General features: G+C 47.2%; 1 protein-coding gene and 1 long non-coding RNA gene across 9 annotated transcripts in view; one reads left to right on the forward strand and one right to left on the reverse strand.

Moving 5' to 3' along the window:
- LOC140460967 (uncharacterized) overlaps nt 1-15,879 on the forward strand; it is a 32,764-nt gene extending 16,885 nt beyond the window's left edge. The window contains exons 1-3 of one of the 8 annotated variants that reach the window (XM_072555712.1): nt 327-440; nt 3,779-3,887; nt 9,559-15,879. In XM_072555712.1, coding sequence (XP_072411813.1) covers nt 9,971-11,191 — 1,221 coding nt within the window. In that variant the 5' untranslated portion in view covers nt 327-440; nt 3,779-3,887; nt 9,559-9,970 and the 3' untranslated portion in view covers nt 11,192-15,879. The other 7 variants (XM_072555713.1, XM_072555714.1, XM_072555718.1 and 4 more) reach the window with 7 other exon arrangements.
- Nucleotides 15,880-16,145: 266 nt separating this feature from the next.
- Nucleotides 16,146-19,601, reverse strand: LOC140460987 (uncharacterized). The gene is made up of 2 exons (XR_011954433.1): nt 19,444-19,601; nt 16,146-16,622 (listed from the first exon to the last, which is right to left on the reverse strand). It is a non-coding gene; the product is annotated as an uncharacterized lncRNA (long non-coding RNA).
- Nucleotides 19,602-26,269: the final 6,668 nt, after the last annotated feature.

Consider the following 26,269-nt stretch of genomic DNA (forward strand, 5'->3'; position numbering starts at 1 on the left):
AAGAGACATAAAAAACGCAAAAGGAATAAAAATGTCGAGCCATATAGAATAAAAAAAATTGTGGCTCTACCCTTTATTTCTCTTGTTGGCACTTGAACACTTACAATCTGTCCACAGGGCACACTACGCATGCTCATCGGTGTTAGTAAGCACTACGCATGTTTGCTGGTGTCAGTAAAACATTGCGCATGCTCATTGCTGTTTGCTGAAAAGGCGGGCGACCTTCTTTTCACGGACCAATAGTGAGCCCTGGAATACAGGAAGGAGCGTGGTCCTCCTGCCAATCAAAGCCCAGTCTCTCTCTCTCTCCCCACCCCCACCCCTCCATTGTCTGAAAGCGGAAGGTAGCTTTTGAAGCTGGTGCTGCTGCTGTTTCTGCCTTTCTGAATGAAGACACAGCTTCAGTCTAGACTGCAACTTCCTTCCTCTGTCTAACATCTGTGAGTACAGCACTCCCTTTTCCCACCCCCCTTTTCCATTTTTGTTTTTCATTCTCGGGTTCAATTGTTGACTTGCAGCAACTGAAAAGAACGGAATTGAATCCAGGGAGAAGAGGCGCTGGAAAACCGACAAGAAGCTTGAAGAACACAGTGGGAAGGGGAATTAAAATGGGTGGTGACTGGGAGGTCCGGACGGCCTCTGCGGACCTGGCTGCGATGCTCTGTGAACCATTCCCCAAGTTTATGCTCAGTCTTCCTGGTGTAGAGAAGACCACAACTGTCAAACACATGACAAATGCAGTACCACAATGTGAAGTTATAGCCTTCGGTGTGGGAAAAAAAAGCATAAAGGAGGTGTATTGTTTAAGTGGTGATTTATTGGGATGTGGAGGAAGTGAGGACGGCAGATGCTGGAGATCAGAGTTGAAAAGTGTGGCGCTGGAAAAACACAGCAGGTCAGACAGCATCCAAGCAGCAGGAGAGTTGATGTTTCTGGCCCGAGCCCTCCTTCAGGAATGATGTGTGGATGGACAAAGGGGCCTCAGCGTCCTCCTACACCAGTCACTGCCAGTTGATGACAGGTGCAGCAAGCAATCAGCAAGGCAAGTGATATATTAGCAAGAGGAATTCAGATCGGAAGTGGGGATATCTTCCTGCAGTTAGGGGGTCATTGAATATTTTCAAGGCTGAGTTCATCTGATTTTTGAACAACAAAGTGAATGGTTATGGGGGAAGGCAAGAACATGATTTTAAGACCAGTATAGAAGTTAGTCATACAGCACAGACGCAGACCCTCCAGTCCAACAAGTTCATGCTGACTATATTCACAAACTTAAACTAGTTCCACCTGCCTGTGTTTGGCCCATATTCCTTCGAACCTTTTGTATTCATGTACTTATTCAAATGTCTTTTAAATGTTGTAACTGTACCTGCATCCACCATTTCCTCTGGACATTCATTCCACACACAAACCACTCTCCATGTACAAAAAGATGCCCCACCTGCCTTTTTAAAATCTGTCTCCTCTCACTTTCACAGTTGCTGCCTAATCTTGAAAACCCCCCCCAACCTCTGGAAAGGAGACCCGCCGTTCACCTCATTGATGTCCCTCATGATTTTATAAACCTCTCGAACGTCAACGCTCAACCTCCTGTGCTCCAGTGAAAAAAGTCCCTGCCTATGCACCAAGATGTTGGTAATTTCATATCCAGTTATGATCTGTTCAATGCTGGTGCAAGCTCAAAAGACCAAATGGCCTACTCCTGCTCCCAATTCTCTCTCTGTGTCCAGGACAGCAATAGACCATAAGACACAGGAGCAGAAATGAGGCCATTCAGCCCATCAGGTGTGCTCCGCCATTCAATCATGGCTGCTCGGTTTCTCAACCCCATTTTCCTGCTTTCTCCCCGTAACCCTTGATTCCCCCCTTTATTCTCAAACCTATCTATCTCAATCTTAAATATCCTTAGTGTCCTGGCCTCCACAGCCTTCTGTGGCAGTGAATTCCATAGATTCCCCACTCTCGGGCTGAACAGGTTTCTCCTTATCTCTGTTCTCAAAGGTTTTGCCTTCACTTTAAGGCTGGGCCCTTAGGTCCTAGTCTCTCCTATCAATGGAAACATCCTTGCAACACCACTTTGTCCAGGCCGTTCAGGATTCTGTATGTTTCAATGTGTAGGCTTGTTAACTAGCATGAACCAGACCCTTCAGGATGATGTACAGCAGGGATTAGGTTCAGCAAATTGAGAATGGAGGGAGAGTGTGTGGAATAGAGATTTTCGGCTTAGAGGGAATAAAAGAGGAAAGAGATTCGCTATAAATTAGAATCGATCGGATGGGCTGAGGACTGGCAGGTGGAGTTTAATTTAGAGAGGTTGAGGTGTTATATTTTGGTCAAACAATCCAGGCAGGACTGACACAGTTAAGGGGAGTATCGTAGAACAAAGAGACCTTGGAGTGCAGGGTCATAGTTCCGTGAAAGTGGAGTCTCAGTTGGACAGGATAGTGAAGGTGGCGTTCAGTGTGAAGATGAAGAGGAGCTCCTTTTCCCGGTGAGTAGTGAATCTATGGAATTCTTTGCTCAAGAAAGCAGTACAGGCAGCTTCATTAAGTATATTCAAATCACAGTTGAATGGGTATTTGCAATGATAGAGGAATGAAGGGTAGTTGGGACAATGCAGGGAGGAGGAGCTGAGTCGATGGATAGATCAGCTCTGATCTAAATGAATGGCGGAGCAGGCTGGATGGGCCAAATGGCCTATTCCTGCTTCTATTACTATGAAACTATAACCCTTCATTTCCCATGGCTAACCCACCTAACCTGTACATCCCTGGACACTATAGGCAATTTAGCATAGCCAATCCAAATCTAGGCCAGTGAGCAATGTAGTGATGTGGAAAATAAATATCGGAACGATAGAAAGGGACAAGGAGAGTAAATATTCCAGCAATCAAAACTGGATTCTAAAGATCACAAAAATTGTTTTTAGTTTCAATGTTTCTGAATGTGTGCTGCATTGTAACAAAAGTGAATGAATTGACTGCACACACCGAAGAGAACAATTATGATCGGAGACTCCTTACAGAGACATGGCTTCAGGATGACAAGGATTGGATCCTGAATATCGAGGGGGTAGTCATACGGGAGGCGGGGTAAAGGTAGAGGGTTGGCACTGTTAATCAAAGCACTGATCACAGGGTAGCCTGGTGCCAGCTCGGGTTTTAGGGCCTGATTTCTCTGTCCTCTGTTGATCTCCTTGTTTGCACAAAGTAAGATGTCAGTCTGTTCTCGGCTCTGCTGGATTTTTGCTGAAGCTTTCAAGCCCCTTTTACACCTTCCAGAACAATAAAACATTCACTCAATTGAAACCCAACTCACAATCTCCCAGCTTGTTAATCAACCAGACAAGAGTGTAGTCAGAGCAGGGAATCAATGAAGAAAAATGGAACAAAATTAGAAATGAATAGGTGCTCGTGCTTACTGTTTGTTCATTAGGAAGTAAACCAGAAATAGGGCTCTCCCAGGATTCTGATAGTGCCCTACTTGAGGAATTCTCTCTCCCTTCGATGTAACTATTAGTATGGTTGGGGCAAGTAACTCGTGTGCCAGATTGTTTAAAGCAAAGTAGTCAGGAGAGGAGACCTTGGAAAATATCTCTTAGTTCAAAACAAAATCTGATGTATTCCAATAAAATACAGAATTTTACAAGTTTTATAGTAAAACACAAGCCCCACTCTCCATTAATTATGCAACTGAGGGGCAGTTGTAAGGTTCACATACATTGTCCAGACCTACACTTCTTAATGTTTACGAAACTGAATGTTATCTTATTCTGCAGGTTCAGCTCAGCTCAAATTACTGATAAGGGACAGAGAGAACCAATCCATCATTCTATGAAGCAGCACAGTCTAATGGCCCGAGGAGCAGAGACAGCCTGCAGCTGCAAGGTCAGGCTATCAAAACAGAATTCCTTAGCCAGGGCTCAGACAACATTATGTTAACAGGCTACATTTTACTGCAAACATTGCTTCGTGACAAAATGACTTTGACGTAGTTTTGTGGCAATTTTGGTCAAATTCTCCCACAGTCCCTCCTTTTTATTAAAAAGAAGAGCGTGTGGGTGTCAGCAAAAGGGGGATTGTCAAGGAGTGGTGGTTGGAGATCAGACAGATAGTCCTCGGGTTTAGTAAGGACAGGGACAGACAGCTCCAGGGATTGGGAATCATTATCAGGAAGGGGGAAATCCCGGCATCTGAGAGATCGCTGGAGAGGAGGGCCACAACAGTGAACTGAGCCGAGCGCAGGATTGTCTGTGGGGTGACTTTGATTTCCAGTTAAGCAGTTCCAAAGGCAGGGGGAAAGAAAGCTGCAAGTTGCTCAAACTCCATAAGGGCTCACTTGGTACGAGTTCGGGATGGATGGGGATAATGGGCACATACTCAGCAGCTGGAGTGGTTGACCTACTGTGTATACAGAAAAGCATGAAAGTGTAATTCCCGTTTACTAGAGGTTATCAGGCCCAATCAAACATAGTTAGTGAAAGGCAGAAAGATCAAATTAAAATTTACAAGTTAAACACACTTCAGCTCTTTTCCTCGCTGCTTTCTGAAAATCCAGGTGCCACCAAGTTTGTAACAGAGTATTAACCATTCCCTCCTTGCCCAAGTGTGTACAATAATGCATATAATCAACTAAAATAGGCAGCAGCAAAGAAGGAACACAAACCAGTCCAGCAGGGGTCACCCAGATTTTGGTTTGGGTGTAGAGGGAGTACCCTATTTGAGACCATAGTTTGTGCTCTTCAGCAGGGGCTTCCCCTGTGATTTCAGTGTCAGACCCAGGCGAATGTGCATTCAAACCAGATTACAAAGTGTTAACCTTTCTGCAAGCTGCAGGGTGTTGGCACTGAGGCAGTCTCTCCCTGTCTGTCTGTCTGCCTGCACGGCCTTCTCTCTCTCTCTGCCTGCCTGCGCCTCTCTCTCTCTCTGCCTGCCTGCGCCCCTCTCTGCTTGCCTAGGCCCTTTCCCCCCCTCCCTACGCACCTCTCTCTCTGTAACATTCTCCAACTTTCTTCATATCTGTTTGTAAGCTTTTGTTTATTCCTTCTTTCCAAGGGTAATGAGGCACTCACATTTCAGAACAGTCCAAGTTAGGGAGTTGAGCCTCATAAATCCTGGCTGTGACGCATAGTTGCTTAACCAAGTGTGCAAACTCTAAATACCTCTCAGCCATTCTATTTGCAAATCGAACACTCTTTTCAATCAAGTTGTATGTTTCTCTGCATGAGTCCACAACCCAGGGGAGGTACAACGGCGTCTTTAATAGTTGCCCAATGTGTCCTGTATGTCGAATTCATTCAAGTCTGGACATCCTGAAGCGAGCAATTATACTCACTGCAGATTTCTACTCTGCAATTAAAACTAATGTTGGGCACTTGAACAGATCGGGGACCTCTTGAAGCATGCTATGGACCTCAGTGTGAGTGCAGGGTTTATCAAATAGGGTTTCAACTCAAAACCCTGGGGCAAGCAAATTCATTATTACTAACTTTGTAAAGCACAAGTGCTCTCAGCAACATTATGTCCAGATGCTAGGACCCTGTTGAGTATTCACCTAGTATCTTGTGGCTGAGTAGCGAGAATTGTATTAGCATTTCTAACAGCATTTTTGTCCCTGGCCAGCTTTCCTTTTTATTTTGGACACAACAGAAGCAGCAAGTACCTTCTATATTTCTTTTCTCAAAGAAGACCTGGCAGGACCAGGATATCTCCTGCCTGACTCCTGGGGGATAGAAAGAATTTGTTTCAGGGAGCAGTACAGCTGCAGGCCAACCACCTCCGCTTAGCCTGGGAACCATAAGCTTTAGCAAGCAGGCACTAAGATGAGAGTCAAAATGGTTTCCAGGCTTTTAATATGTGACAAAATGGCTGAACCAAATCTAACAATTCTCCCACATCCTTGCAGGGAATAAAACAAGAATAATGGAACAAAATGAGGAATAAATAGGCGATCGTGCTTAATGTTTGTTCATTAGGAAGTAATCCAGAAATAGGGATCTCCCAGGATTCTTATGGTGCCCTACTTGAGGAACTCTCTCTCTCTCTCACACATCTAAATATTAGTACCTAGCTAAGATTTACTACACTATTTACATAAACAGAAATAAAGCATCTGTTATCAAATAGACATAGAGACGTACAGCACTGATGTAGACTTTTCTCTCTGTCATGCACATATGCGCACACATAAGTCCATGGGAGTGAATGTCTATTTGCAGAGTTAAAAATTACACAATACCAGGTTACAGTTAATCGGAAGCACTAGCTTTAAGAGTACAGGTCCATCAGGTGTTTGTGGAGTATAAGATTGTAAGACACAGAATTTATACCAAAGTTTACAGTGTAATGTAACAGAAATTATATATTGAAAAAGATCTGGAATGTTTGTTCAGTCTCTTATCTGTTAGAATGACCATGTTGGTTTCAGTTCTTTTGTATGTAAATCATAAAACATTGTCACCTTTTGCTACAAAACCTTGTTATTTCAAGAAGATAATGTACAAGAAATTCTGGAGTTTACATTGTAATGATACCTGCAACCCATTCGAAAAGGTGAAAGACTTAACAATCCAGGTTAGTTCAATATACCATTTCAGTGGCAGGATATGGTAACGTTTTGCTATAAATTCTGTCTTATTGTGAGAAACAGAACTCACTGACAAATCAATCAGCCTGAGACAAAGCCTTGGAAACAAGACCAATTTATTACAGCCTTGCAAGAACTGGACGCTTCTGCAATCAAGCAGAAATGCACGCGAAAACAGAGCATTCTTATTTAATTTACAAGTTGCGGAATCATGCCTCCCTTTTTCATCCTATCATAAGCCGATTACCTCACTTCTTAGTTATTTTCTTATCTGGCCATCCTGCTGTCCTTGTCTGCATTCTTTGTTCCTTGTTTGTTACAGCTTGTTCTTTTATCCAGTTTCTCTTATCATACTATAAGCTTTATTGTGAAATGCCCTGTTGCTTCTTTTTGTGGTCAACTACAACACTTTAAAGTTATTTCCTAGCTTAAAACTATTTTCTATATTCATTAAAGTCTTAGCCTTAAGTATGCTACATGCTACAAGAATTAACACCCCACCACCCCCACTTGCAAAAACAACATTTCTAATCTCCCACATTATGATCTTATATGCCACAACCACCTGAATTAATCACAGGGCCCAGGGATGTGCAGGTTGGGGTGGATTGGCTTTGCTAAATTAAGCATAATGTCCAGGAATGTGCAAGTAAGATGCATTACTCAGGGTTAAATGTAGAGCAATGGGGGTAGGGGAATGGGTGTGGATGGGTTACCCTTGGGAGGGTCGGTATGGAGTCGTAGGGCCCAGTGGCCTGCTTCCACACTGTGGAGATTCTCTGAAGTGAAGGGGTTTTTGGACAGTGTTCTCCACCCCTTCTGCTGCAGGGCAGCGCATGCGTAGCGCGGAAGCCCGCTGACGATCTCGCCCCGCCCCTCTTTATTGACGTCACACCGCGGAACAGAAGGATCGACGTTGGGAAGGTGGAGGGGTAGATAGTGTTCTTGTTTTTATTTTTTAAAATGCGATTCCCACCAGTAACTGCAACAGGTACAAGTACAGCACATGCGATATTCCTCACTGCAGCTTCAAACCGGTTTTGCATCCTCTGTTCTTCCTCCAGCTTGGCTCCAGCACATTCAGCTTCCTTCCCATTCCCCCGCCCTGATGTCCAAGCTGACCCTCAAAAGTTCGGTTTGTCCCTCCATTCTTTCCCGGTTGTCTTTTGTGGATTTTGAAAACTTTCCCAATTCTCTACTTATAAGAGTTATGGGAAGTTATGTTGTAGCTGCACCAGACATTGGTTAGGTCACTTTTGGAATGGTGTGTGCAGTTCTGGTCTCTATGCTAGTGGAAGGATGTTGTGAAACTTGAAAGGATTCTGAAAAGATTGACAAGGATGTTATCAGGGTTTGAGCTCAGTCGGGTGGGGCTGTTTTCTCTCGAGCGCCAAAGGCTGAGGGTGACCCTACAAACTTATATAATATCATGAGGGGCATGGATAGGGTAAATAGACAAGGTCTTTTCCCTGAATGGGTCATAAGTGCAGGGTGAGGGTGGGATTTAAAATGAACCTAAGGGGCAATTCCTGTATTCAGAGCATGGTGCGTGTAAGGAATGAGCTGCCCGAGGAAGTGGTGGTAGCTGGTACAATTACAGCATTTAAAAGGTACCTAGCTGGTGTGATGGAAAATTAACATTTATTGTGAAATCTATAAAAGCATAGGGAAACAAAGAAGTAAGGGCCTGACTTTGCAGACAGGCAGAGAAAAATGTAAAGTTAAACCGACCTAACAGCAAACGTACAAGACCAGTAAACTATCATATCAGTCAAGGAATGAGAAAAACAACTCCATATATGGAAAGGAACTCAAATGTTCCAGGTTCCTGGCCTTGAGGTGTTGATAAGGTGAAGCGAATCCAGCCAGGACTGACACAGTTAAGGTGAGTGTTGCAGAGCAAAGAGACATAGTTCCTTGAAAGTGGAGTCTCAGGTAGGCAGGATAGTGAAGAAGGCATTTGGTATGCTGGCCTCTATTAGTCAGACTAGGAGAAAGTGAAGACTGCAGATGCTGGAGTACCAGAGTTGAAAAATGTGGTACTGGAAAAGCACAGCAGGCCAGGAAGCATTCGAGGAGCAGGAGAATCGACGTTTCGGGCATAAGCCCTTATTCAGGAATGAGCTGAAGAAGGGCTTATGCCCGAAACGTTGATTCTCCTGCTCCTCGGATGCTGCCTGGCCTGCTGTGTTTTTCCAGCACCACATTTTCAACTTTATTAGTCACAGCAGAGAGTACAGGAGCTGGGAGGTTCTGTTGTGGATGTGCAGGGCATTGGTTAGGCCACTTTTGGAATACTGTGTTCAGTTCTGGTCTCCCTGCTATAGGAAACGTATGAAACTTTGAAAGATTTACAAGACTGTTGCCAGATTTGGAGGGTTTGAGCTACAGCAACATACTGAATAGGCTGGGAATATTTACCCTGGAGCATCGGAGGCTGAAGGGTGATCTTATAGACGTTTGTGAGGGGCATGGATAGGGTGAGTACTTAAAGTCTTTTCCCCAGGATAGGGGAGTCCAAAGCTAGAGGGCATACATTTGAGGTGAGAGGGGAATGATTTGAAAGGAACCTGAGGGGCAACCTTTTCACACAGAGGATGTTACATGTGTGGAACGAACTGCCAGAGGAAGGGGTGGCGACTGATGTAATTACAACAGTTAAAAGGCATCTCGATGTTAGTCTGTTCTCAGCTCTGCTGAAGACTTGACTCTTTCCCCCCCTCCCCCACCAACAAAATTCAGAGAGAAGTCAGTCTTGGCGTGTTTGCTTTTCTGCCCGTGTAAGATCCTGAATCAGCACCTTCAGGAGAATTAGTTAGAGCGGAGTGAGAACATAGGGGGAGAGAGAGTGGGATGGTGCTTTCACTTTTGTGGAATAACAAAAGAAAAGAATATTCCACAGAAAGTAGAATTACTTGTTCAGAATTTCTACCCTGGGCTGGCAGTGATGACCTTTGTAATATCTTTTTACAGAATATTTGAAGATCTGAAGACGGAAGTTTCAAAATCAACAGATGAAGGGCTTATGCCCGAAACATCGACTCTCCTGCTCCTCAGATGCTGCCTGACGTGCTGTGCTTTTCCAGCGCTGCACTTTTCAACACTGACTCTCCAGCGTCTGCAGTCCTCACTTTGATGTCAATGTCTGACAGTCACTCAATCAATCCATCGGCACCACAACGGTTTTCAACTATGATTCTGTGAGAAGGAGCAAAGCTGTTTGGTTCCTGTTTGAGCATGTTTTCAGCATCAGTGGGACTAGATGAGAGACCCTACTATTGCAGTGCACTGAGTGTGGCGCCTGAAGCAGTTATACAGCCTGGAAAGAGGAATTCACGGTAGGTAGGGGCTCCACACGCATTTGTGTGTGGCTGAAACTTCGGCCATGGAGAAACCTGAGGAAGCCCACCCCGTGGAGAAACGATGGAAGTGTGGCGACTGTGGGAAAGGCTTCCATTTCCTGTCTGCCCTGGAGATTCATCGGCGCAGCCACACTGGGGAGAGGTCATTCCCCTGCCCTGACTGCGGGAAGGGCTTCAGCAATTCCACCAACCTGCTGACCCACCGACGGGTCCACACGGGGGAGAGGCCCTTCAGCTGCCCAGAGTGTGGGAAGGTCTTTGCCCAGGCCTCCAACCTGCTGAGGCACCAGCAGATCCACATGGGGGTGAGGCCATTCCCCTGCTCTGAGTGCGGGAAGGCCTTCAGCAGTTCCTTCCACCTGCTAACCCACCGGCGGGTCCACACAGGGGAGAGGCCCTTCAGTTGTCCTGAGTGTGGGAAGTCCTACAGCAATTCCTCCAGCTTGCTGACCCACCAGCGGGTCCACGCAGGGGAGAGGCCCTTCAGCTGCCCCGAGTGCGGGAAGGCCTTCAGCGATTCCTCCACCCTGCTGAGGCACCGGCGGATTCACACAGGGGAGAGGCCCTTCCACTGCCCAGAGTGTGGGAAGGCATTCCGTGATTCCTCTGACTTGCTGAAGCACCGGCGGGTCCACACAGGGGAGAGGCCCTTCAGCTGCCCCGAGTGCAGGAAGGCCTTCAGCAATTCCTTCTACCTGCTGAGGCATCAGTGGGTCCACACGGGGGAGAGGCCCTTCAGCTGCCCCGAGTGCGGGAAGGCCTACAGCAATTCCGCCCATCTGCTCACCCACCAGCGGGTTCACACAGGGGAGAGGCCCTTCAGCTGCCCTGAGTGTGGGAAGGCATTCCGTGATTCCTCCACCCTGCTGAGGCACCAGCGAGTCCACACGGAGGAGAGGCCCTTCCGCTGCTCTGAGTGTGGGAAGGCATTCCGTGATTCCTCCTCTCTGCTGAGGCACCAGCGGGTCCACACGGAGGAGAGGCCCTTCAGCTGCCCTGAGTGCAGGAAGGCCTTCAGCGATTCCTTCTACCTGCTGAGGCACCAGCGGGTCCATACCGGGGAGAGGCCCTTCAGCTGCCCCGAGTGCGGGAAAAGCTTTGCCCAGGTCTCCAACCTGCTGGCCCACCAGCGGGTCCACACGGGGGAGAGGCCCTTCAGCTGCCCCAAGTGCGGGAAGGCCTTCACCCGCTCCTCCCACTTGCAGAGCCACCAGCGAGTTCATGTGCCATCACAGGGGGATTGAAGGAGTTACGGCTGAGTGCCATTATCGACTGGACTATCAACCCAGTTCCAGGGATCCCGGGTTCGATTCCCCCCGCGACAGATGGTGGAATTGGAATTTGGTCAGAAATCTGGAGTTCAGAATCTAAAGATGAAACCATCGTTGGTGAGGTCGGGGTGGAAGAAAACCCCCATCTGATTCACTCAGTTCTTTTTTAGGGAAGACTTGAGCAGTTATTAGAGAACATCGTCCCAGCTGCATCCTTTACCCTGTCTGGCCTACACATGACTCCAGACCCACAGCAGTCTGGTTGACTCTACGCTGCTCATACAACTTACTTGGATATAGGTTGAAATTGCTGAGTGAGGCAATACTTCCTCCGGGATAAGGCTGTACCAAGGATCCAATTACCAAGGGACAACTCAGTGGTGACCAATAATCAAGAAAGTGAGGGGTTACACTTTGACCTTGACCTGTTTTGAAAAAATTGCTACTTTTACTGCACAGTACTGGAGCTGTAAATAGGATTAACTGTGATTTCCCTGAGAACCCTACAGTTTTAACAAATTGACTTGACATGGAAAGGTGAGAGGCACACCGCGACTGTACACAAGTGTACATAGCTCCAGTATCTATCATCACCGGTGTCTGCCACCCCTCGATATTAACTTGTATTACTGGTTCTTGCTACTAGAGGGTAGTGCCCCTTCCCACCCAGGTTGTCAGGGCATCCCTAACACATCCCATAAGGGCCTGTAGGTGTCTGGGAAGTGGGCACTGGGGATTCCCGCCATCTAGGCCCACTGTAGGGCAGGGGGGGTCCGGTCCAATAAGGGCAATTCCTCCTAAAGTGGCCTGGTTGATGGAATCTCCCTCACATCATTTCTGGCCCGCCTTGAGCCTGATTATTTATCATGTACCATTCATAGGTCCCAGTCCTTGGGGACTCCAGTTCTGTTTCGGCTGTTGTTTAAATCTGCCCTGCCCCGGATAAGTCACCTGCAAGAAAGTTTCTCTTAAAACCCTCAATTGCTGGCATGGGACTTTCTGGCCCCCGTCTGGTTACCTGATAGGAACCCCCTTGCGCTGGCACTTGGTTCACGCCAATGTTGATTGTTGTGTCGGTTCTTACTGGCAACACCATTTTAGTCTTTTTTTTTCTTTTTAAGCTCTTCGAGCTGCATTTGCGCCAGCTTCCTTTGCACCTCCTCCTGCTGTTTAAACAGTTTCTCTTTGACTTTTTGAAACCTTTCAGCTGCATGAGCTACATGATCTCTCAATTCCTGGTGGCTCATTGATGATGTCAGACCCACCACCTCCTCCAGCCTTGACCAGACTTGGGAGGGCATTGCCTCTGATGGAATTTCAGAACATTGTGGTCAGCAACTGATTAGAATCTATGTCTTGCTCTGTTTCCAGCCTCCATTTCTTTAACTGTCTCTCCAAGTAGGCAGCCGGGTTTTCACTTTCTCCTAGTGGATCCCCTCTCAGAGCCTGGGGGTCCATTTTGGGTGGATAACAGTCTCTTAAGGCCTGCCATACATTCTGTCTCACTTGATCAAACCCGACCCTGTCAATCATTGGATCGTCTGCTGCACTTTTCAAGCGGGTTCGGACCATTATTTCCTTTAACTTTCGGGAGCCCTACCAACCTCACCAGTGCCTTCAAGTCTCCTATAGCCAGCAATCGCCCTGTGGTTTCATCTTCAAAAGCCCTGATTCACTTTCCTGCTCCCTCATGTAAACTTGGCAGTGCATTCTTCAGTCTTTCCAGATCCTGAGTTCCCCAAGGCATGTAGGGTGGGTTTCTCCCCTCTTTTATAAGGAGCGGTAGCATCCTTCCTTGTTCGCCCCTTTTCCCTTTACCAACACTACTTCTCAATAATTCTCCCTCGGGCTCTGAGTGCAATGCTATTTCTAATTTCTCCCATTCTTTAGATACTGGGACCTTTTTCTTTCCTGGTCTCTCATCATCCCTTTCTGCTTGTTTTGCGTCACTTTCACAGCTTTTCTCTTCAGCCCTCCTTTCATATCACAATGAGTATTCCTCAATTGCTTTTTGTTCCCTTAGCCCACGCATCACACTAATCTCATGTTTCAGCTCTTCTTGCTCTCGTTGTATAGCTTCTATTTGCTCCTGCATGTCCCTTTTTTCTCTTTCTCTTCTTTCCCTCAGTTCATTTTTGTCTTCAGCACTTCCATCCCATTCTAACTGTCCCTCTATTTCTACTGTTCCCTTTATTACTGGACACTGCTTCAATGCCTCTTCATTCAAGTAGGGAGGAGGTCTATTCAACTCCTCCACATCTGGGTATAGAGAGGGTGGGGGGAGCCGATTCCTGTTTCCCGTAACTGCTCAGCTTGTTGTTTTGCAGCTTTCCTGGTCACCACATGTGCCTGACAAGCTACTTTCAGTTCCTCACCCTCTTTCCTGAAAAGTTTCAGTATTTCCATCTCCTGATCCCTTTTTTGGTTTTTATTTTTAGATTTATCTTGCGGCTTATAGTTCTTAATTAATCCTTCCATCTCATTGCACATATGTTAATCAAAAGTACCTTTTTTTTCACCATTTAGTCAATAAATCCTTAGTTCTTTTTTCCCATTTCTCTGAAATTTTTACAATATCAATTCTTGCCATTGGAAATTTCTCACTCAGTATCTCAACTGCAGTCCCTTTATCCATTCTACGATATATTTCAGTCCAACTAATGTATTGTCTTTGCTCTCATAAATCACTTGCTTATACCATTCAAGTCCAATAGTGCTTTGTTCAATAATATAAGCAATTCCTAACTTTATAACTTGCAATTGTCCCTTCCCAATCTATCAGTTTCTAAACGTCCTCAGTTGCAGCTAGTTAATACAAACAACCTATTCTCATTCATTCAGCCTAAATCAATCTAACACTGCATCTTCAAAATGCACCAATCACTAACTGTTTTTTGAGAAAGTTCTCTCAAAAAATAACTCTTAAATTCTTACAGTGCAAAATAAAATCAAAATAAACATTTAACCACCACAAACAATTATGCATACAAATCAGATCACAATAACTAAACTATAAGCTCTCTTTTTCTCTCACAGACACATATACACATACATTCTGCAAGCTACAGCTGCTCCTGCTCTCACACATACAGAGCTTTGCTGCTAACAGCCAATAACTCTGCTTTAAATCAATTGCTGTCACCCAGAGCCTTACTTAAACAGACCCTTTGTTCATTTCCAAAAATCCTATTATCCTACAGGCCTTATCTAAAACAGTCTAGTAACAATATAACACTATGACTATTCTCTGCTATTTTACTTTTAATCATCCACTGCCAATCTGCCAATTTTCTAAACAGGTCCATCAGTGCCTCCAGTAAAACAATTTCCCCTTCTTTATTCTGCCCTATCTATTTCTCGGGTCTTATATACACCACATGGAATTTTTACTCAACAATTGCGACGTTCTATTCTTACTCACCCCTTACCCCACTACGCAGTTTTCTTGACCTATTCTCCACGTCTCCATCAGTTGCAATTTACTCCTCGCCTTTGGATCTTGGATCGGAGACACCCTCCGGCAGGTTCCTGCATCTGAGTTCCCTAGGACCACTCGAAGCCAACAGAATATAGTCCGAATTCACAGCAAAAATGCTAACGTTCTTTTGTTGGGTACTCTTATTCTGTCAGTCTTGGGAATGCCCCCGGTGGACCAACAAGCACCCTGTTACTACCGCCCTCTGTCCAGGTGGGTCTCTGCACAACCCTGCTCGCAGCACCAAATTTGTTGTGGAGAAAATGTAGAGAACCACCAGGAGATGCAGAGAGTTCTTCAAGAAGTCGGTCTTTTATTTGCAAACAAAAAACCGTGACACTGAGAAAGCAGATTCTTGAATTCCCCCGAACCTCAGGGTCCGTGGATCTTTATATCATTTTTATCATGTTTCTGTTAGCTTATCATGTCCAACTATATTAATCAAAGTACCTCACTCTCGCCATACAATAAACCAGTGAAGTTAGTTCCCATTATCTCTTTAGTTGTACATTCTACTTAATGTTATTCTAATGTCACGGTTAGATATTTATTGCTAACTCAGCCACAGTGATCTTTGTATTCCAGACTAGCCTGTCATGAGAGATATTTAGCTATTCCATCTGTCACAATAGTCTCCTGTCTCAAGCTGACTCTATTAACTATTAATTAGATATCTTAATGTCATGTCCCAAATACTTATTGTCCCAATCCTGTCATAATAACACTTAACAGAGAAACTTGCTTTATTACTTGTGTTATCTCATCTCGCCATAGTGACCTTTCAGTCTTAACCTTACTCTGCTAATTAGTATAAGGAAATTCCACTATGCTTATCCTATCTTGCCTTCCACAGATTGCCAGTGGTCTTCATGCTTTAATCTTTCCTATGCTTTCATTGTTCTTTATTTTCCTTAATTGCAGGTTTCAGTTCATCAATACATAAACTCCACAACTACTTTTAATTTACTTTCTCGAGATAGTTTAAGGTTTTATAAAAATAGGTGATATCTCAGCTCAGATACTGCACAAAAGGTGTGAGGTTCGAGTCTGTATCCCAATCTTGAATCAGATTGGTTCTATTAACCAAACTAGAAATTTATAAAATATTATATGGATTGACTGCCTACAGTTTGTGTGCTTTTTGAGCAAAATTAAATATATCTGCAAATATAATTCTGCCAAAGCAAATTCACTCCATTGACTTGTGCATGCTAATGAAGTGTGTGCTTGATGAAGTATAAGCCTGTAAGACAGTGTGTGTGTGTGTGTGTGTGTGTGCGCGCGCACGTGTCTGAAAGAGCAACAGATGAAGGCAAGGGGTTTTATTTTGGTAAAACAAGGAAGAGCAGGACTTGTGCAGTTAATGATAGAGCCCTGCGACGTGTTGGAGAACAGAGACATGGGGTGGGGAAGAGTTCAGGTACATAAAGTTAAAAATCACACGACATCAGATTATCATCCAACTGGTTTATTTGGAAGCACGAGCTTCTTTATTGGGTGTTTGTGGAGCAGGATCATAAGAAACAACCACCTGATGAAGGAGCAGCACTCCAAAAGCTAGTGCTTACAAATGAGCCTGTTGGAGTATCACCTGGTGCTGTGAATTTTAACTCCATTCAACCCAGTCCAACACCGGCATCTCCAAATCGGGTACATAATTCTTTGAAAGTTGAATTATTGGGAGACATGGTGGTGTAAGAGGCCAGTCAGGAGCCCTGGCGGACCAGAAGGTGACTGGTTCTCCTGCCAATCAGAGCCTTCCTATTGTCTGAATGCAGACGTTGGAAGCTGCTCCTGCTGCTCGCTGTCTCTGTATGAAGATTGAGTTTGCTCCAGACTGCAACCTCCTTATTCTGTCAACCATCTGTGAGTACGGCGCTCTCCTCTCAACTCCTTTTCCATTTTTTCATTCTGGGCTTCAATTTATGACTTGCAGCAAAGAAAGGAAAGGGAATGAATTCACAGAGTGGACAGAATCAGGAAAAGTTTGTTTATAAACAGAGTGGTTCATGTATGGAGTGAATGTAAAGAGGACGTGGTGGATGCACGCATAGATGCAACATTTAAAAGACATTTCCATAAGTACATGAACAGACACGGTGCCGATGGAGATGGGCCAAACACTGGCAAGTGGCAATAGTTTAGTTTGAGAACATAGTCTGCATGGAATAGTTGCGCTGAAGCACTGTCTGACTGTAACTGTTCTGTCGTGGTCTTCAAACTATTTTCTTGCCTTCCACTTTAAACGTGGTTACTGTACCTGCATCCAACACAAACCACTCAAAAAAAACCTCATCCACACAACATAAATATCCACACACTGTTGTTCAAAAATCAGACAAATTCATCCTTGAATATATTCAATGACCCCCTAACTGCAGGAAGACACCCGCACTTCTGATCCCAGATCATCTTGCTAATACACCACTTGCCTTGCTCATTGCCTGCTGCACGAGTCTGACAACTGGCACAGAAGGACACTGATGCCCCTCTGAACATCCACGCATCATTCCTGATGAAGGGCTTGTGCCCAAATCTTCGACTGTCCTACTGCTCGGATGCTGCTTGACCTGCTGTGCTTTTCCAGCACCACACTTTTTGACTCTAATCTCCAGTCCTCACTTTCTCCATATCCCAATATATCACCATTTAAACAATACACCGTTCTGTCTATTTTCACAGCAAAGGCTTTAACTTTACATTGGGGTACTGTATTTGCCATGTGTTTGCCAACTGTGGTCCTCCCTCTATCGGGGAGACTGAGCTTAAACTTGGGGAACGGTTCGCCGAGTATCACAGCCACGTCTGCAAAGGCCGACCGGACCTCCCAGTCACCACCCATTTTAATTCATCTTCCCACTCCCTGTCTGACATGACCATCTTTAGCTTCCTCCATTGCCACAACAAACCAAACCGCAAATTGGAGGAACGCCTCATCTTCCGCCTGAGCAGTCCACAGTCCGGAGGATTCAACATTGAATTTTCCAATTTCAAATAACCTGCATACCCATCCCCCCAACTCCATTCCCAGCCTGCCACCAACTAGATTCCTTCCTCCCATTCACCAACCAGGTTGTACACTCTACCTGTCTCCACTTCTCCCCAATTCATCACCCTGCCCCCAGCACACCATTGTTCTGCAGTTCTCCCTGTGCCCCTCCCCCCCAAGTCCTTAACAAGGGTTACACCCGAAATGTCGACTTCTCCACCTCCTGATACTGGCTGGCTTGCTGCGTTCTTACAATCTCCTGTCTGTCTATTTTGCCAATTGAGACACAGGCCTGGACCAACCTTTCCAGAGTTTGTCTCCTCCCTGGATTCACTCCCATTCCTTTCAGTCGCTCCAAGTCAACAATTGAACCTCAGAATGAAATATAAATGGAAAAAGGGGTGAGAAGAGAGTGCCATACTCTCAGATGTTGGACAGAGGAAGGAAGTTGCAGTCTGGGGTGAAGCTCAATCTTCATTCAGAAGGAAGAGCAGGAGCTTCGTCAACCTTCTGCATTCACTGCTAGGGGAGATCTGAATGGCAGGAGGACAAGTCTCCTTCCGGTCCTCCAGTGCTCCTTATTTGTCCATCAAAAGTAGGTCTCGCCCTTTATCTGTTGACAGCAAGGAACATGCCCAATGTTTTGGTGACGCCGGCAAACATGCGCCATGTGTCTTGACACTGAGGAGTGTACACAATATGCTCTGTGGCGATGCTGGTGTTCTTGACAGATTTTAGGTGTACAAATGCTAATCAGAGAACAAAAAGGGTAGAGCCATAATTTTTTCCCCCTATGTGGCTCGATATTTTATAGCTTTTGCATTTGTCTGGCTGCTCAATGTTTTTATGTCTTTTCCCCAGTGTTGGGGTCAAATTCAGAACTAGAGGGCATAGATTTAGGGTGAAAGCAGAAAGATACAAAAGATATTTAAGGGGCAAGTTTTCCATTCAGAGCACGGGGTGGTGCATGTTTGGAATGATCCCCCTTTTCCATTTACATTTCATTCTGGGGTTCAGTTGTTGACTTGGAGCAACTGAAAGGAATGGGAGTGAATCCAGGGAGGAGACAGACGCTGGAAAAGTTGTACCATGCCTGTGTCTCAATTGGCGAAGTGGTGGAGACTGGTACAATTACAGCATTTAAAAGTCATCTGAATAGGAAGGATTTAGATGGATGTGAGCCAAGTGCTGGCAAATGGGACGAGATTAATTTTGGATAGCTGGTCAGCATGGATGGGGAGGTCCAAAAAGGTCTGTTTCTGTGCTGTATATCTCCAAATCTAAAGAATAAAGAATATACTTTCACAAATAACTAACTATATCCATGTTGATAAGGCTTAGTGCACCACATACTTTACTAACCATTCTCAACAGGTCCTGCCCCTTCAATAACTGAGGAACATAGACATGCTGGTGCATAATCTCCTTCAATAGTATTTACACACTACCCTCAGCAATTGCACAAGTAACATTACAAGGATTAAACAAACACTGAGGGTAAACAGCACAAGCCCCAGTAAAAGCAGATGGAAAGTGAGTGTAAAATGTGACTATGACAGGACAGGCCCCACATTCCTTCCCCTCCGTCCCCCCCCCAACCTGCCTCACCTTTCACCTCCCGGGCCCAGTACCTTCCAGGTGGCCCCAGAGTTGACACAGGGGCCGCCCCACGACCAGTAGAACTCCACCACCCAGGCGGCCGACGGGTTCCCAAACAGGCCCTTAACCCCATCCACCTCCAGAATGGTCACCGGCTCCTACCTGCTGTACAGCCGGGCGGTGTGGCCGTGGCACAGCAGCTGCACCAGGAAGGCGGCTGTGCCCAGTGACGGGTGTCTGCCCCGGGCCGCACGGCGCCATTTTCCTAACGGCCGCCCCTTCCCCGCTCGAGCGACTTCTCCTCCCAACCGCCTTCAACCCCGCGTGACGTCAAATCAGGGGGATGGGCGGGTCCGGGGAGCCTCACCGTCACCAAGTAACAGCCACCTCGCGCTACAACTGCTCATTCACAAAAACAAACTCTCCTGTCTCACTCTGCAGCTGCAGGGGGGACACTGCCACGTTTCGAGGAGCCCTGTCTACATTGGGAAAGCTCACGGCTCAATTTAAACAGATATCCCGACATCTAACGGAACGGCGTCATATCTAAAGGGAAAAATCTGCATTTTCAACGGACGTGGACATTTTAACGGGTATTTCTGCAAATAAAGAGGTTTAAATAAACGAGATTACATTTCAAAGGGATGTGGGCAATTCAAAGGGATATCTTAATATGTAAAATGACGCAGTTATATCTCAGTGAATCTACCATTGGTGGGTCCACATGGGGGAGGTGTCGTTCAGTTGCCCGAAGTGCTGGAAGGCCTTCAGCAATTCCTCAGCCATGCTGAGGTACCAGTCCGTTCACACCGGGGAGAAGACGTTCTCCTGCCCGAGTGTGGGAAGTGCTTTACCCGCTCCTCCACACTGCTGAAGCAACAGCTAGTCCACACGGGTGGGGGAGGGGGAGGCCATTCTGCTGCCCTGAGTGCGGGAAGGCCTTCAGCAATTCCTCCACCCTGCTGAAGCACCAGTGTGTCCACACTGGGGAGAGACCCTTCAGCTGGCCCGAGTGTGGGAAGAGGTTCATGTTTTCCTGCAACTTGCGGAAGCACCAGCGGGGGCACCAGCGCTCCCAGCAATCAGATCCCACCAGTGACGCTGCCTTCGGTCACCCCCAGGACTGAATCTGCTGCCAGTTCTGACAGTGGGTGCTCTCGGTCAGATCCACCGACGTCAAGCCGGTGTTCTTCTCTGACCACTGCCTCCTGCTGGCCGACTGCCACCTACAGGACGAACAGCGGGCGGGCAAGGGAACGTGGAAACTGAACACTAAGCTGTTGACCCCGGGAAACATCGAAGAGCTCAAGAGGGATTACGCAGGTTGGAGAACCGTGAAGCCCCTCTTTGAGTCCCCAGCGGACTGGTGGGAAACGGTAAAAGGGAACATCAAGAGGTTCTTTATCCTCAAAGGTGTCCAGGAGGCGAGAGAGAGGCGGGGAAAACTGTCCCAGCTCCAGGAAAGTATGCAGAACCTGCTCCTGCTGCAGACGATGGGGGTCGATGTCACGGAGGACCTCAAGGAGGTGAAGGGCCAGCAAGCCTCGGAGGCCTCCAGGATAATCTTCCGGTCCAGGGTCCGCTCGGTGGAGCAGGACGAGACGTGCTCACGTTTCTTCTTCCAGAAGGTGCACAAAGAGAGCTCCGTGCTCAGCAGCCTGAAGAAAGAAGATGGCTCGGTAACGTCATCTCAGGCTGACGTCATGAGGATCAGCAAATTCTTCTACGCCAGCCTGTATGACTCGAAGCCAACCGACAGCGCGGCCTCCCAGTCGTTCCTGTCCTCTATCACGGAGGTCCTAGATGACGGAACACGAGAGAGGCTGGACCAGCCGCTATCTCTGGATGAACTGACCAAGGCCCTCGAGTCCTTCGAAAAGAATAAAACTCCCGGAAGCGACGGCTTACCGGTCGAGGTTTATTCCGCTCTTTGGGACTTGATCGGCCAGGACCTGCTGGAGGTATATGTGAGTATGCTTCGGGCAGGTACCATGAGTGAATCCATGAGGAAAGGCATCATCACCCTCGTCTACAAGCGGAAGGGGGAGAGGGAGGAAATTAGAAATTGGAGACCGATCTCACTGTAAAATGCAGACTACAAAATCTTGTCAAAGGTCATCGCCAACCGGGTCAGGTCTGCTCTGGGATCGGTGATCCACCCGAACCAAACCTGTGCTGTACCGGGCAGGAAGATCTCTGAGAGTCTTGCACTCCTCAGGGATACGATCGCGTACGTGCAGGACAGGGGGGTGGACACCTGCCTTATCAGCCTGGACCAGGAGAAAGCCTTTGACAGGATATCGCATACATATATGAGGGATGTCCTCTCCAAAATGGGCTTTGGGGAGGGAATCGGAAATTGGATCAGACTACTCTACACCAACATTGTCAGTGCAGTCTCAATCAATGGGTGGGAATCAGATAGCTTCCCTGTAAGATCTGGAGTCAGGCAGGGATGCCCTCTCTCTCCTGCCTTGTTTGTGTGTTGCATAGAGCCATTTGCCGACTCCATCAGGAAGGATGTGAGCCTGAGAGGGGTGACTATTCCTGGCAGCGGGGGCCTGCAGGTTAAGGCCTCCCTGTACATGGATGACGTCGCTGTTTTCTGCTTGGATCTGCTGTCTGTGCACAGACTCGTGTGCATCTGTGACCAGTTCGAACGGGCCTTGGGGGCCAAGGTAAACCGAGGCAAGAGTGAGGCCATGCTCTTCGGGAACTGGGCCGACCAATCTTCTATCCCCTTCACCGTCAGGACTGACCACCTGAAGGTGCTGGGTATTTGGTTCGGGGGGGGTGGGGCATGCGCCAAGACCTGGGAGGAGCGGATCAGGAAGATGAGACAGAAACTAGGCAGATGGGGGCAACGGTCGCTCTCCATCGCGGGAAAAAACCTGGTCATCAGGTGTGAGGTACTCTCAGTATTGCTATATGTGGCACAGGTCTGGCCTATCCCCAGGACTTGTGCCACCGCAGTTACCCGGGCCATCTTCCAATTCATTTGGAGATCAAAGATGGACCGAGTCCGAAGAGACTCAATGTACAAAGACCGGTGCAATGGGGGAAAAAACACGCCCAATGCCACCCTCACCCTGATGGCCACCTTTGTGTGTGGTTGCATCAAGCTGTGCGTGGATCCCCGGTACACAAACACTAAGTGTCACTACGTACTGAGGTTCTACCTGTCCCCGGTGTTGCGAAGGATGGGCCTGGCCTCGCTGCCGCGGAACGCTCTGAGTGGTTGGACCGTTCCATATCACCTGTCCTTCGTGGAGAAATTTATGAGGAAAAACACCTTTGACCACAAGTCCATCAGGAAGTGGTCAGCACGTAGCGTCCTTGAGACCCTTCCGGAAAAGGAGAGGGCGGATCCTGTCGAGCGGTTCCCTGAGCAGACTGTCAAAGCCATTTGGCAGAATGCCTCATCGCCAGAACTTTCCAACAAGCACCAAGACGTGGCTTGGCTGGTGGTGAGAAGGGCTCTGCCTGTGAGATCCTTTATGCACGCCTGGACTCTCAGCCGCACCGCACGCTGCCCTCGAAGCGGCTGCGGGGGGGACGAGACTGTCACACACCTCCTTCTGGAATGTGCCTATGCAGAGGAAGTGTGGAGAGGAATGCAGTGGTGCTTGTCGAGGTTCGTCCCGAGCAGCGCCGTGACGCGGGACTCCGTGCTCTATGGCCTGTTCCCCGGGACTCATACCGAGACGAACATTAACTGCGCCTGGAGGATCATCAACTCGGTGAAGGACGCTCTCTGGGCGGTCCGAAACCTGTTGATCTTCCAGCTGAAGGAGTTGACCCTGACCGAGTGTTGCAGACTGGCACATTCCAAGGTCCAAGACTACGTGTTGAGGGACGCGCTGAAGCTTGGGGCAGCTGCCGCCAAGGCGCGGTGGGGAAAGACCACCGTGTAAGATCGGCCTGCCTAAAGAAGAACAGGGGGCCCATGCGGATGTTTTTTGGGCTCTGCTGATGCCTCAGCCAAATATATGTACAAGATTGAAAAATGCACAGGATTGTAAATGACAAGGATAAATTCGAATCTGTGTTTGTAAATGTGGACATATGTATGGCATGATCAAATGTACAGACCATCAAATCATTTTATGAATAAAGTATATTTTTGAAATAAAAAAAAAGAGAAGCCGTTCTCTTGCCCGAGTATGGGAAGTGCTTTACCCGCTCCTCCACACTGCTGAAGCACCAGCTGGTCCACACGGGTGGGGGAGGGGAGGCCATTCTGCTGCCTGAGTGTAGTCGTTCAGTTGCCCAAAGTGCAAGAAGGCCTTCAGCAATTCCTCCGCCCTGCTGAAGTAATAGTGTGTCCACACCGGGAGAGGCCATTCAGCTGGCCCGAGTGTGGGAAGAGGTTCATGTTTTCCTGCAACTTGCGGAAGCACCAGCGTGGGCACCAGCGCTCCCAGCAATCAGATCCTACCAGTGACACTGCCTTCGGTCACCCCCCAGGACTGAACCTCCTGCCAGTTCTGACAGTGGGTGCAGTGGGAGAGTACGTGGGCTGTTTTTGTTTTCTGCTGGACTGCAATTGCCCCCCCTACACCCCACAACCCCAATCCCATAGTAGCTCAGGGTTAGCACTGCTGCCTCATGGCACCAGGAACCCAGGAATAATTCCACCCTTGGGGGTCTGTGCAGTTTATGGAGGGTAGGAAAATGGATCTGAGTGGGTTAGTCTTCGGAAGATCAGTGCAGATGTTTTGGGCTAAAGGACCTGTTTTTCCACATTGTAGGAGTTCTACGATCCTATAAGCTTTGCTTTCAGTGGACACTGCTGCTCATTGAGCCAGGGACTGCACATTGCCAATGAAATGATCCAGAGAAACCTAAGACCGCCAGACCATCAGAGCAGATGTTAGGCCAATGGGCCGGACGAGTCTACTCGTTAGAGACAAAAGTAGAACAGATGAGATTAGCTACAGTGTGGAAACAGGCCATTCATCCCAACAAGTCCACACCGACCCTCCGAAGAGTAACCCATCCAGACCCATTTCCCTCTGACTAATATACCTAACTCTATGGGCAATTAAGCATGGCCCATCCACATGACCTGCACATCTTTGGTTTATGGAAGAAAACAGGACCACCCAGAGAAAACCCACGCAGACACTGGGAGAATATGAAAACTCCTCACAGACAGCCACCCAAGGCTGGAATCAAACCTGGGTTCCTGGCGCTGTGAGGCTGAGCCACTACATGTTGCAACCCGAAGTCGGTAAGCAGGAGGTTGGGAGAATGCAGCAAGCCAGGCAGCCCCAGGATGTGGAGTAGTCAGCGTTTTGGGTATTAACCCTTCTTCAGGACTGAAAGGTTGACTTCTCTGTGAGAAACGATTTACGTAAATGTTGGAGGTTTGGAGGATTTGAGCTACAGGGAAAGGCTGAATAGGCTGGGGCTGTTTTCACTGTAGCATCGGAAGCAGAGGAGTAACCTAATAGAGGTTACAAAATCATGAGGGGCATGGACAGGGTAATAGACAAGGTCTTTTCCCTGGGCTGGGGGAGTCCAGAACTAGAGGGCATAGGTTTAGGGTGAGAGGCGAAATATATAAAAAGGGACATCTTCTTCATGCAGAGGGTGGTACATATATGAAATAAGCTGCCAGAGTATATGGGTCAGGTGTTGTCAAATGGGACGAGATTAATTTAGGATATCAGGTCAGCATGGACAAGTTGGACCAAAGGGTCTGTTTCCATGCTGTACGTGTCTCTGACTACTGGTCCTGATGTAAGTTTAAAATAGAGTCCAAGTAACTTTGAATAGTTCAATCTTGTTGAGCTCACCTCCTCAAAAGTTTCAAATGAATCCCTCTGAGAGAAACTGTTTAAACATGCTGAGTTGCACAAAGTATAGTATCCTATCAAGTTCAACATAAACCCAGAGTAGAAGAAGTCAGAACATCAAGGGGGCCAAAACTGATCACAATATTCCAGGTACGGCCTCATCAATGTCCTGTATAACTACAACATAACTTGCCAACATCTATACTCAATTCCCTAACCAATGAAGGTCAGTGTGCTGAAACCTCTCTTCACTGCCTTGTGTACCGATGTTGTCAGAGATATAGGACCTACATTAAACTGATGCAGAATCCAGCTGCTGAGAGCCCAGAAGCAGAGTAGTGCTGCGTGAGTGTGCTGTGCTTTAGATTTTGACACCACCTCCCCACACCTCTCGAGACCTCAGGTCTGTAGCTTGCCTTCTTATCTTTGAGGGTTTTCCACCTGTTTGAAACAGCCTGTCCTGCAATTAACCCCTTTACGCCAAGGCCTTCCTTCTCCAGGCAGAATTAATTGTCCTTCTGTCACACAGTTATTAAACACCATTATCTCATCTGTCCAAAGAAACAGCTCATTGTTTTGCCTCCTCCTTCCCAGCGATAGTTAATGTATGTTATTTGTTAATTCCCTTGGAGCAGTTTCTCATTGGCCCTTTCGTTTCTTGGTCCAGAAAGAGTTATTGCTGACTCATGAAGTTATCAAAGTTCTGGAGCTTACAGGACCACACCACATTCCTCTCTGCCTCCCCCAGCAATAACGATTGCTCCTGAGATACTCACAGTTCCTGACGTTCCTTGATATCCCCAAATACAATCCATATGTCAGGAAATCACTGGTGCTGCCCTGACACCAGACAGTCACTGTTGGAACAGAAGGATTATGGGGAGAAAATGCAGAAATCCGAAATGCAAAGAGACTTGGGAGTTCAAGTCCAGGATTTTCTCAAAGTAAACTTGCAGGTTGAGTTGCACTTTCCCCTGCAACTGCCGAATGTTTGACACCAGCCCATTTACCTATTCCCTCCTCGCTATCCAAGGGGCCAAACTTACCTTCCAGGTGAAGCAGCACTTTACCTGCACTACCCACAACCCAGTCTACTGCATTTGCTGCTGACAATATGGGCTCATCTACATTGGGGAAAACGAACCGTAAACTGGGTGACTGCTGCACAGAACATCTACGTTCTGCCT

This window comes from Chiloscyllium punctatum, chromosome 36, assembly GCF_047496795.1.
Source record: "Chiloscyllium punctatum isolate Juve2018m chromosome 36, sChiPun1.3, whole genome shotgun sequence".
Lineage (NCBI taxonomy): Eukaryota > Metazoa > Chordata > Chondrichthyes > Orectolobiformes > Hemiscylliidae > Chiloscyllium > Chiloscyllium punctatum.